Source organism: Lissotriton vulgaris, chromosome 12 (genome assembly GCF_964263255.1).
Source record: "Lissotriton vulgaris chromosome 12, aLisVul1.2, whole genome shotgun sequence".
Taxonomy (NCBI): domain Eukaryota; kingdom Metazoa; phylum Chordata; class Amphibia; order Caudata; family Salamandridae; genus Lissotriton; species Lissotriton vulgaris.
Genome location: NC_141700.1, coordinates 80,289,803 through 80,303,440, shown reverse-complemented (window position 1 = coordinate 80,303,440; position 13,638 = coordinate 80,289,803). Strand labels below are relative to the sequence as shown.

The window sequence follows — 13,638 nt, the reverse complement described above, 5'->3', positions numbered from 1 at the left end:
CTATAACTATAGACGGCGGTGACCTTGTCCGCCCTAACAAACCCTCGAAAAATGTTTGAAACTGGTCAATACAGAGACCGCCCCTTCCGTAGAAGGACATCCTGTACCCGTATTCCCCAGCTACGTGAATCATGTCACCTGCTTTGAATACGTCTGCGGCACGCCTCACGTATGAGTGGCCCACGACCCACACCTCCTTTTTCACAGCCGGTGATGTCTGACCGCTGGCCCGGTGTATGGTCGACTGCATAGTCCGCCCCGCCTCGTAGGCTTGCGTAACTGAAAACCAAACAAAAACAAGAAGCGTGAGTACCTTATTACAGCTTCACAACATGTGCAACCGCACGTATCTTTTGTAACAATTGGAGGACCAACGCCCCACTCGTTTCACTTGCTCAACATTAAGACCCCTGGCTGTAGCTTCCGTAGCAGCCCCTATCCGAAAGGAATGGGTCCCAAATTCGCCCGGGTTCAAGCCCGCAGCGGTAATTGACATCGCAAGCACCCGCTGAAACTGAAATTTCGTCAGTGGGGTGGCGTCAGCGTGTCTTAACAAAGTCCCCCCCCATGATGCCACCCTTCGTGCTAGGTAATCCTCTAAACACTTTACCGGACATATGGAGGACCCAGGAATCCTGCGTATGATGTCGCAGTCACCCATCCCATCTTGATCAGTCTTGGATTTTACAAAGGAGACAGTCATTGTTTCTCCCCTGATCTGAACGTGTTCCTGGCACAAACCCCCTGCCACATCCAGTTTGTTCCTTGCGACTAGTTCGCTTACCCGCATTGCTCCGTGAAATGCTAGCGTAAAAGCGGCTCGGAACAGCACCGCCTCAAACTGAGATGAACATGTGGCCGGGAGTGTGGCCAACAACTGGGACAATCTATCCAAACCTATCGGGCGCCTTTCATCTACTCTGCGACCCTCAAGGCGTTGCCACCCACGCAGCGCTTTCTGTACAACGAAAGACGCTGTCGGGTCCTGGATAGCGTGTGCTCTGGCAACAAAGGAAATGGCAGCACGATGCCTCTGGGCCGTAGCCACCGATTTCCCAGCCCTACGTAAGGACATCAGGAAATTCACTACCCCTTCCTCGTGACCCCAAAGTCGCTCTCTATCACTCCCCAAAAAGGCTAAATAGGCCCGAAACGCCCCTTCGTATGCCTTCCTCGTCCTTGGTGCTAGACTCTCTCCCACGAGGTGACGAAGTTCGGGGCACCGAGAGACCAGAGAGCTTCGGGAAAGGGTGCCGGCTCTGGGTCCGCTGAGGGGAGGAAACCCGAAAAAGCCTGCATTTGAAAACGAGACAGTGCGCCAGCCGCCTGATTCATCACCCCTGGAACATGTTTTGCTCTGAATAGCACGTTCAATTGCATACACAGTAAAACAATTTCCTTAAGCAGTCTTAAAATCAGTTTACAACTTGCTGCCTGACTATTGATGCACTCGACCACGGTCATATTGTCAGACCAAAATATGACAGAGTGATCTTTGAACCCATCGGGCCATGTTCTCAAGGCCACCAAGATGGGAAACAGTTCCAGGAAAGCAATATTACTCGTCAGACCATTCTCATGCCACCATGTCGGCCATCTTTGTGCCGACCATTTCGTGCCGAAGATGGCGCCAAAACCTATGCTTCCTGCTGAATCTGTCCACAGCCCCAGCTCTTCAGAAGACACGGCTGGTTCATTCCAGACGATTCTACCATTGAAGTCCGCCAGAAATGCTAACCAAATACGCATGTCCTGGCGGATCTCGGCCGATAGTCTCGTGCGATGATGGCACTCTTTAAGGCCGACCATCGCTTGGGCAATTGAACGGGAAAAGGGGCGGGCCATTGGTATTACCCTCAGGGCAAAATTCAACTGTCCCACCAACTGCTGTAATTGTTGCAGCGTAACTTTTGATGCATTTATACACACTTGCAGAGCAGCCCTGAACTTCAACACTTTCTCAGCTGGCAAACGGAAACACCCTTCAATGGAGTCCAACTCGATCCCCAGAAACTCGAGGCAAGTCGTAGGACCCACTGTTTTACCCGGCGCCAATGGCACACCAAACTGTTTCATTAACACACAAAATTCGGCCAAGGCCCGGCCACATTCAAGATCCCCGGCTGCCCCAAGAAACAGAAAATCATCAAGGTAGTGCATTACATCTTGGAAACCTGTTTTCTTTGTGAAGACCCATTGTAGAAAACTACTGAATTTCTCGAAATAAGCACAGGATATAGAGCACCCCATTGGCATACACCTATCCATGTAATAACCACCCTGAAACATGAATCCTAGGAGACGCTGGTCGTCTGGGTGTACCGGGAGCAATCGGAACGCTGACTCGATATCTGACTTCGCCATCAGCGCCCCGGGCCCCAGGCGATTTAAAATGGCTACGGCCTCATCGAAGGATGCGTACCGCACCGAACACACTCCTGGGTCGATTGCATCATTTACGGAAAGACCTCGTGGAGCTGATAAATTATGAATCAGTCGGAACTCACCGGGGTCTTTCTTGGGGACTACCCCTAAGGGAGAACAAACAAAATTCTGGACCGGGGGTACACTAAACGGGCCGGCGACCCGACCTCGAGTCACCTCTTTCCGGATCTTATCCTGTACTACGGTCGTATGCTGCAGGACGGAAAGTTGATTTTTACACTTTTCCACACCCTGAAAGTCCCCTACCGGGATGCGGAAACCATACGAAAAACCGTTCCGCAGCACCCCAGCAGAAGTACGATCCGGGTATTGACTGAGCCAGGGAATCATCGCCAGGGTATCAATTGGGGTAGGTAAAGGCGCCCCTCGGACTATATTAGACCTGTTTGGCACCTCCTCTCCCCCCATTATCACCCGTTCTGGCTCTGCACGAGGACTCAGGATGGGACGACCCACAACTACTACATTCATGTTTGAATTTACACGATCCCTGGGGTCTAGTACATTTACCTCTGTTGTAATTAAAGCAGAAACCCCTTTTCCCGGTATTGCCGGCAGGTTTCGAGTAATCGTCGGCACCCGTACCTGATCGAAAGGGCGTCCCCGCATATTGCCGGGAGGATTCGCCAACATTACTTCCCACCAACGGCATTTTCAACATTCCTGACTCCTTCATTTTATCCCAAGTCAAGGAATCATAACAATCCCAGGTTAAACTTTTATTATGCTCTTTTTCCTTTCTGAACAGATTATCGTAACAGAACCAATGATTACCCTGGTGCGATGTCGAGTACCCCATGATTCGTGATTGATAGATTGGGAACTCGGAAAGCAACTCAGGTCTACGTTCCCCCAAGATTGATGTAAAGATTCCCCAAGCATTGCCCCAATTGCCGATATTCTCATTCACTTTAAAGGCGGCCATTTTTGCGCGCCAAACACTCGGATGCATGAGATCCTTCTGACTCTTTACATGCTCTACCTCATAATGATCAACAAGCAGTGAGAAAATGTTCACATACTCCCCCGCCCAAATCTTTTCCTTAATTGCCAAAGGAACATGTTGCCCCAACTTTTCTCTCCGAGAGGGTGTTGACTCATCCCTCGCGATCGGCAATGGCCGCTTACCTGCACCTGACGCTGCCTCTGTGGTCGCAATCGTCCCTGGTGTCTTGTCCCCTACTGCAGCCGGCACGGGCACCTTGGCTGCTTCCCGTTTCTCACGCAATTGCTTTATCAGCGCCTGCGCATCGACAGCCGTGGCGCCCTCGTTACCTTTACCCAACCACGCTGCCAATTGTGCTGCCAGCTCGGGCGGCATATCATCCTCGGACACGGGGGTGACCACAACGGGAATTGGATTCCCCTCCTCCGGCACGGGAGTTGGAGCCTCGAGCGGGGCACTGGGACCCGGGATGTCTTCACCCGCTGCCCCCCTCCTGGGCCTCTTGTTTTTCCCTCCCGGGGCTGCTCCCGCCAAAGGACGTTTTGGACCCCCTTCCTCATTCTTGTCCACCCGCTTCTTTAGCTCGGACATCTCCTTCATGAGAACACGCAGCATCTGGTCAGTAGTCATGCGCTTTCCCACCTTCTTCGGCATTCTCCAACAAAGTAACTGTAAAACAAACAAGAACGATTAAAACGCTCAAAATTGGCTCTTCGTTCCGTCTCGAGCTCACGTGCAGCGAGGAGGTGCAGCTTCAGAGCACAGGAACAAGAGGATGTCTTCTGGTCTTGCGTTCCTTTTTATCCATCTTCAGGGCGGGCGTAAACCCGCCCCTGCCTGCCCCGAGGGCGTGGCCAGCCGCGTCAGTGTCTAGGCCAGCCCACTCTAGGGCGGGAAAAAGCGCGCCCCGGCTACGCCGCTTCGGGCATACCAGCCGAGACGCGCCTCCCGCCCAAAATGGCTTCCCGGGGGGATCGAGGCACTCTGCCATACGTTCGGGGGGACCGAGTGGTCGCCCCTTTCCAAGATATCCTCAAAAACAGTACTGATGTACCACAAGTTAGCAAACATGAAACTGTTGACAACCATTATAGGAGAGACCCTCTAAGACCTCAATTTAATGGAAAGCCTTGAAGTGTCTTTGGAAACACAAAATGTGGATACTTCAGAGGAAACCCAGGCCCATTACAAGTATTTTTTGCCCAGGGAAAAAACATGCTCCATTGAGGTCATGCAAACTGTTTTGCCCATTGTATGCTTTGCTCCTGTTCCAGTCAACTGAGGCTGAAAACGAAGAAAATAAGAGCCATGACCACTGAAGAGTACAAGTGGGCCAAGATTCAATAGTATCTCCAACTATGGAAAATGAGGAAGGGTTCATAAGATACTTCATTCACCACACAGTCAAGCTGAGAAGTATTCATCCCAAGAGTGGTGTTATGGTCCTAATCTTGCAAATAACAACTTGGATTAACACTGAAGCTTGTCTGGTTGCTATGAATATGCTCCAGGTCCAATGCACACGTTAATGGGAACAAATACCTGCATGAGCACCTAACAGTTATCGTGGTCTCCAACTGCTACCACTCTTCAAACCATTCTTTAACATGAAGAAAAGAAAGTGCAAACTAAATCTGATTGCACATAGAAAGGTATTGGAACATTGCCAGGCTGTTAATCGATGGAAGACTTTGAGATGATTTACTTTGCAAGTAGCGTAAACACACTTGGAGCCGAAAATATGCTAAAGGAGTTTAAACATATATTTATGGGCTGGTGTCTTAGAACACCAGACCACGGAAACAGCACAGTGACCCAACTATCAAGCCGCGGCAAGGCAGTATCCTGGTGAGGAGGTAACATTGATATTTGTGTAACTATAGGACCCCTTCCCTCCTGTTTTGAAGGCTCATGGGGAATTATCTGGGGGATATAAGATACCCATTCAGCAATATACCTACTAGGGTATAGTATACTGTGCATGTAAAATGTATGTGCACCACTTAGTTAGGATTATATGTAAATGCACAGTAGTTTTGATTTGAGTGTAGAAGGAATCTCTTCTAGGTCCTGATGAGAAGCGAGGGGAGGGATTCGAAACATGTTGATACAGGAAACACTGCTCATTAAAGCATCGTATCTCCATCTCATTGACCACTTTTAACGATACCAGCTCAAAGGAACATTAAAATTTATTTTTTCCACGGAGCCATGTATTCTTTTATTTTTCACCATTTACACACTTCTGGCCTTCCACTCACACTCCTACACAACACATAGTATTGTTTTTCATAACCAGTTCTCCCACATAGTTGTAGGTGGCAGCACACCCCATCCCGCAGCGGGGCGTGAAGACCCCGATGATGAAGCATGCCACCAAGGGTCCTTTTGGTGGGTGAGTGGTATTTAAACAAAGTTGTTTGTTTTCCACCATTGTAGGTGACACATGTAGTCTGGAGGAACACTTCTATACTTTCCCATAAGCATGGATCCCTTTGTTTTTTGACAATATAACTTGAGGAGGACGTATCCACCTCTTCTGCTCTTTTGAGCATTACCTCTTCACTCCCTTCTTGTGTTACTTTGATGGGATCAAGCTGGTGCCACCAGCACATGGACAGCAATTTTTTCATATCCGCTCATATGTAGAAACAATATTCTGTATACTTCAGAAGGACGCAGTCTTAAAGAAAGTGACAGGTCCGACACTCACAGTGTCCGCAATGATTGTTTCCACAAAATCAAAACAGGGGGCAGCTATTAGAATATGCAAGGATGTGAGACTTCCCTCTCAACCCTAACTTAGAGGACTTGACTTGCACAATAGACAACATTTTGGCTGATCTGCTTTTGAGAGCTGAACCTAAAGAACCTCCTTTGGGAAACTCTAGGAGGAAGTGATGATATCATTGTGTAAACCACAGAAATGCAAGAACTCTAAGGGTCCCTCAGGGTGTATTTGAGTGTGGATTTGTCCTTCACAAGAAGAAATGGTTGTTCATATAAGATAGCTCTTAATCTTTGTATAGAATTGATTCCACAGATTATTCAAATATCAAGATGGCATAGTCACCTCAGAATGCTTCAAAACAAAATATTTCTAGACACAGAGATTAGGCCCAGATGAAATGTAATTTACACTGGTTTAATTCAATTAATTTCATGCATTTCACATTAAGATTGTTATGCAAAATTCCTGCAATTATATAATTATGCCACGTTATTTATTCAGTCCTCTATTTGGGGAGAATTATAGGGTAGGATATAGGAACACCATGAACAACTAGAACTGAAACAACTAGAATTAGAACACGAGCGACTGCTGGTCGCAACAATATTGTTTTTGTGCTTTTTTTTAGGCTTAAAATGTGTCCTCGCAGCAAAAATATACACCAGAACAAGTTTTGTGATAACAGAAAATCACTAAATAACAAATTTGCATGTTATGTAATTACGCATAATTTCACATAATTGTTCCAAGATTTTGCATAATTACACAAAAATGTATTATGTAAATTTCATACAGCTCTAAATAGTTGTAGATTTATTTCTAACTTAGCCAATATCACAATGGCACTATGTGGCCTAACAAAGGTAAATCAACTCAGACATTCGAAGGTACTAACAAAGCCTTCTACAGGACACAGTACTGCATTATTTTGATCCCACTAAAGCCACAGAACTGGTAGTTGGTGCTATTAGAGGAACAGTAAATGTGTTGTAACCTTTTATTGCATATGTCAGACCACATTTGTACACAGAATCCAGACATTTACAAATTGAAAGAGATGCCCTCGAAATCAAAAGGGGATCCTAAGATTTACCTGTGTATTTATATGTGAATACCTTCAGAGTATTCACAAATCACTGAACGGATAGCTCCCGGGGTACTGCGCTTAACCCAGTAGCAAACGTTAAAAAGTAGGCTCTTCAGCTTAGCCAATATTTTTTGAGAGCCGGAAATCCACTTCTTACCTGCTTCTGCACTGTGGTATGCCAATGAACACAGAGAGCAGTATATACAAAAGAATGACCTATCTTTAGGATAGTCCAGGAATCATGCAAGGTTTGAGCATGGAGTAAGTTAAAAATGCCCTCCCTAATGATGATTGTCTTCAGAAAGCTACTACTTCAGAGAAATCAAACTGTTGAAAAAATTTCCTGAACATTGTCTTGTTGGAAAAATGTCCTAGATGCACATTGACATAAATATTGTGAAATACAAATATCTCTTCAGGCCCTTGGCATAACCAAGTGTGTGCCACTGAAAGATGGTTTGTACTAAGAAGTAACAGCATCTGGCTGTGAAGGGCACCAATATATTTTCTAGACTAAAACAAGGCCAAGGGCATTAGTTTGGTTTCCAGGACTTGACAAGTGATGGAGATGCTCATTAGTGGATATAACCTCTGCTATATTTTGGGAGCAGATAGAAAAGAAAGAGGAAAAAAGTTGACGTATTATTGAACCATTTAGTATTGAGGAGATTATTTGTACTACAGCTATGTTTGTGCTGCCCTGTTGTTTTATTTATTTATTTATTTTATTTATTTTTAATATTTATAAAGCGCAGCAAATACCCTTGGGCGTCTTGGCGCTGATAAATCATTTGTTTACATTCGGAGCATGATGCTTTGGGCCGGATGAAGAAGCAAGCTGGCAAGGTGATATAGTTATTGAATAAACAGCCAGGTCTTCAGGAGTTTAAGTTTCTTTCCCCAGTAGTGTGCTGTGTTACATTTCAGTCCTTTAAGATTGACTGCTCTAAGTGTGCATCAATATTGGAGAGGGAGCCATTTAAGAGGTATTAGTGGTAGTATAGTATGTTCATTCGTTGTAGTGTGTTGCAAATCAATCTCACAGCAGTGGGTGGAATACATTTTAGAAGGGCTGTCGTAATTGAAGCCTACCCTTGAAGGACGGCTCTTCTATATTCCAGTCATGATATAATGAGTGCTTGTGCACCCTGTTTCAGATATTTAGCAAGTATAAAAATTCCAGACGGTAGACAAGAATTTTAGTTGGTAGTTTGGATATGTTGCCTTAAATGTTATCTGTAAATGTAAGTTGAGTTTGCTTCCTAGGGAAGTGATTTTGCCTTGTGCACTGTTTGACCATGGTCCAGATTCAAGTACTTTGAATTGTAACTCCTCTGCGGATTTACTGCTTGGGCAACGAGTGATAAATACTAGCACTGTCTTATTTTGGTTTAGCCTGAGCTGCTGAGTGGACATCCAGTTTTTATTTTAGATATGCACTTATTAACGTAGTCGATAGATAACTCATTGAATATTACGTATATTGGTGTATCTTCAGCGTATTTTCAATATGAAACTCCAAGGAAAGTCGTAATGTTCTCTAATCATTCCAGTTACCATCCAAACCATTTTTGCACTGTTTCTGCAGTACTGAAATAGAAGGCTATTGAGCTAAGAAGAAATTTGCTTCATCAACTGCGGCTGAGAAGTCCAATAGGATTAGAAGATTTGCTTTACCTTTTCCCTGCTTTTGATACACATCAATTATGTTTTACACAGGCCTTGCAACAGAGGGCCTTGATTTGAAACCCGACTGAAATTTGTTCTGTGTTCCATTCCTATAACGTATTGGGTTGATTATTTTCCTGCACGTCCTATAATTTTGGCAAAAGGTGGGCCTCAGAAAGGAAGATTGTTTTCACTGCTGCCTTGATTAACTTTAGTTTGGGTTGGGATGGGACTTGTGATGTCCTTTTTTAAGGGGGCGTGGGTTAGGCACAGTTCATGGTAGTTGATGTTTTTGCTGAGTACCGGGAGCAAGTAGGAGGGAGCTTCAGCCATGTTAGATGGCATTCTGCAGTGAATCAATCTTAAAAAGCAAAACCAGTTAGGCAGGGACAGGCAGCTGAACTTGTGGGGCCGTTTTAAAGAGAACTGCATAAAATATACATTCAGGCCAGTGGGTGATGATTTTAGAGGCTCCTTTGCTTACACTCAGAAAAAAGAGGAGTTAGACCCAAGGGGCCAGGCACAAGCAGTGCCGTATTATAACTTGTAAAAGAGGATTGGGCCTGTGCCTCGTGTTTTTTTTCAAAGCTGAATGTCTTTGCTAAATAGCCAAACCCATTGATTTCAGGTTGAACCAGTGTATTTATTTTCACCTTTTTATTTTCACTATTTTTTATTCTTAGTTATTTCTTTCAATGTGAAAAAGACTTATGTTGTGTCATATCAATACATCCTTGTTCTCAAAACAATTTAAGAAACATACTTAAATAAGACAAATGTGCAGTACAACATATATCACAAACACATTTTACATGAAAAACATTTGAACAAAAAGACTTCCAATACATATATCGCTATTGGTAATGTGCTTTTGATTATGATCCTTAAGACTCTTTAATGTCTATATTCAGTATCCAATCTTATACAGGGCAAGTTGTTTTTTGGTGAAAAACTGGAGATTTTTCTCTCTAATCACAAATTTAAACTATTCAGTAGTCCTCTGTATATGTATGTAAAATGTGTTTGTGATATATGTTGTACTGCACATTTATGTCTTATTTAAGTATGTTTGTTAAATTGTTTGGAGAACAAGGATTTATTGATATGACACAACATAAGTCTTTTTCAGATTGAAAGAAATAACTAAGAATAAAAAATAGTGAAAATAAAAAGGTGAAAATAAATACACCGGTTCCAAACTGAAATCAATGGGTTTGGCTATTTAGCAAAGACATTCAGGTTTCGATAAAAACACAAGGCACAGGCCCATTCCTCTTTTACAAGTTGCTTACACTCAGGGCACAAGGGACGTCCCATTCAAAAGTGAATGTGGTTTGAATCCCTATTTAGAGCACCTTGAGGCTCCACTTCTGACCCAACAGAAGGGTTCTTGCTGGTTCTCATTGTGTGTTCTTACTCCATGGATTGTCCATTCTTTTTCAGAGTTCTTCTACAAATATTGTCCCATAAATTGGCGGCTGCACAAGGAAACATGTTATTTCTTTTCTCAAACCCCACTGCCATGGGAAGAAAGCAGATCCATCTGCCAGTCAAGTCAGGCAGACCTGGTCATCATCGCTGACCGGGAGGAGCAGGTAAGTTAAGGATTTGTATAATGCTTTGACGTGATTGCTATGAAGTATCTTCCATGGTGTATTTCTGCTTTGAAAGTGTTGTATTCTGCACCATTGTAACCTTATTTATATTCAAAATAGATTTTTCAATCAATATGCCTCTATATATCAATTGTCAATCTATATGTTTCTCTATCTGCCTATGTGTCTGTAAGATATGAGGGTGCCCAAAGGGAAGATGGACCACAAGACGCAAGGTTCGGGAATGCGTAACTACTCTTTTTGTTGTGCTTCTTAAAGATAGGGTAGGGGTTATGTCCCGGGATTGTTCTCAAATGTGGCTCAGGCCAAAACAACAAAACAAAAAACAAAAAATCAGTCAGGAGACAGATTCTTCCTGTGGTTCCTGTTTCGGGTCTCTCTTGGATTCGAGGGATCTTGGACCTCCGTGCTCTTGGTCTTCCGTAAGTATGCTCGTCAGGTGAGGGAAGGGAGGAAATTAAACAAAAACAGGTCTGGGTCAGTATCGATACTGGTTATGTTCAGTCTGTGCTACCACCACCAGAAGGAAAGTGCAGGAGGGGTTTGTGGGGAGTTTTGCAGCATATCGCCACCACTTGAGGGCCCTACCTCCCCGTGTCCCTACCCCATCACACCCACCCAAATGGTCCCCTGAGAGGCACTTGCCTTAAGCCACGGTCGGTCCCTCGGACCACGGCGTCGAGACCTGGGGCGTCTTCTCCTCCCTTCAGCCCACTTGGATTGGTCGCCTTGAGAATAACACTCTTCTGGCTCCGTCTCATCGGCTCCTCTCTGGTTCCACCGTCCTCCGCTCCGCTCTCGTCCTCCTCCGCTCCGTTCTCATCCTCCTCCTCTCCGTTCTCGCCTTCTCCTGCTCCGTTCTCGCCTTCTCCTGCTTCGCCTTCTCCTGCTCCGTTCTCGCCTTCTCCTGGTCGGCTTTCGCCTTCCTCGGGGTGCCCCGTTCTCCGTCCTCCGACACTGCACACCCTCGACGTCTCCTCTGGATGCTTTATGCGTCACGCGTCTGCTTCTGTTCTCGACTCCTCCCCTCTTGTCGGGTCCACAGCTAGACCGCTGCCTGCTTCCGGGTTGAGCTGAAGCGGCACAGTCATAGTCTACTTCCGGTCTGCCCCGCTTTCCTCCTCCTTACAGTGTCTATATATGTAGCTATACACATGCACACTGTTGGAATAGAAGTTGTCATGATCGCTCTCGCAGCCACAACGAGAGGACTTAAGAAAGGACAAAATGCGCGTTCACTCCTTCTGCACTACAAGTCCCAGAATGCCAAGCGGACCGGGAAAACAGGAAGGAAGGTCGTCTCTATATAGCTCCGCCTTAGATGAGGCTCGGTGCTTGACAATTGTTATCGTAGATTCGTGAAGGGCGGATGGTGTTCCCCGCCGGATTCAAGTCAGAGGAGATTGCCAGCGCCGAACAAGTGCCTGCGCGGTCAGAGGAGATTGCCAGCGCCGATCAAGTGCCTGCGCGGTCAGAGGAGATTGCCAGCGCCGATCAAGTGCCTGCGCGGTCAGAAAAGCATCAAGCCAAGTTCCTAGTAGGAATAAGTGCGGTCAGAGGAGTGGAGCAACTTCCAGAGAACCGCAAGTATCACCTCGGAAGAACGGGATCGTTCTTTCCTTTCAGAACTGAGAGATTGCTATTGTTTTACGGAAGTTTCCCGTTATTCTTGCGTTAGTTCTCACAAAGCTAGTACTAACTCAATCCCAGGGTTCTATTACATTTAATGTATCCTCAAGCGTTATTGAGGATACAATTGAACGGAGAAATATACTAAAGGTACCAGATACCGAAACTCCTCCTAAGGAGTATGGCGCTGAGCGTGAAAGTGACTTGCAACTTATCACTTCAGCCCTTCGGACTAAGAGGAACAGAGCGGTTCCATTTAAAGTGCGAGTGACATTAACTTTGGTAAGTGTGATTGCGCGAGGTCAGGGAAGAGCAGGGAATACAGGGGAACAAGATACTTATACCTGTCAATTGTCTTCCCCCGCTGCAGCACATCCTTCCAAGGAGGTTTCCCCGGACCTAGACTCAGAGGGCCTCATCCTGCACTCCGTTCTTTTCTGCACATTATCCTTCCGGCTTCCTGCGATACCCATTCAGAAGGCGATCTCTAAGACGCCTCTGGGTGCGGTGTTTAAGCAAGTTGAAAGGACATTCGTCCCATCGTCCCTGCTGACCGGATTGCTCAGGTTAGTGGTGCGCGAAGGTATTGGCGCCGCTTGCAATCGCGACAGATTGTCAAGCCCACGAATACTCTTCAGCCCGGACGATGGACGCCGATGCTACTTTTGCTTCCCTGATGGAAAGCTTTTCGGAGCTTCGCCAGGAGGTCCTTACCTCTCGTGCCGAGAATCAGGCATTATACCAGGAAGTTACGCTAATGCGTAAAGAGATGTCAGACTTATCACTGAAGGAACCAGCGGCTCGACCAATACTTAAACCAGCCACTTTGCCTCCACCTTCGTCTTCCCGAACCGGGGGTTACTTCTTGCCATTATCGACTCCCGCAGCAGTCCCGGATGCGTTACCGACGGTTCAGGTAATCCAGAACCAAGGGATTCCTTTGGCCCCTCCGGAGAGGTTTTATGGGGATCCCCGCAAGTTCGAGACGTTCCTGAATCAGTGCCGTCTTCATTTCTTGTGTAAACCTGTGGTCTTCCAGGAGGAAGCTGTTAAAACGGCATTCATGATGTCCTACATGGGAGGGAATGCGTCAAGTTGGACCATTCCCTTATTAGAACGTAACGACCCGGTATTACATAATTTTTCAGATTTTTGTCTCGAATTGCGCAAGCTATTCGACAGGAAATCCCATATGCTAACCCTTGACAGGGAAATCATGACACTGAGACAGGGGTCTCAAGATTTATTGTCATATATCACTACATTTAATCGCCTGCTCGTGGAAACGGATTGGCCGGTGGAGAAACGGATTTCCCTCTTTTATCAGGGGTTGAGGGGAGAATTAAAAGATGTGTTGGCCCAGGTGGTGCAACTTCCAACCACGGTATCAGAATTTATAGATCTCACCGTACAGTTAGACCATCGATTACTTGAACGTAAAGGAGAAAGGCCCAGAGGGGACAATCGTTTCTACTATCCCCCTTCTCGTCCCAAATTTGGAGGAGAGGAAAAGATG

General features: G+C 45.8%; 1 protein-coding gene across 1 annotated transcript in view; it reads left to right on the top strand.

Moving 5' to 3' along the window:
- LOC147673378 (C-type lectin domain family 4 member E-like) overlaps positions 1 to 13,638 on the top strand; it is a 103,340-nt gene that overhangs the window by 69,358 nt on the left and 20,344 nt on the right. The window contains exon 5 of the mRNA XM_086947233.1: positions 10,321 to 10,472. Coding sequence (XP_086803359.1) covers positions 10,321 to 10,472 — 152 coding nt within the window. The remainder of the gene's footprint in view (positions 1 to 10,320; positions 10,473 to 13,638) is intronic.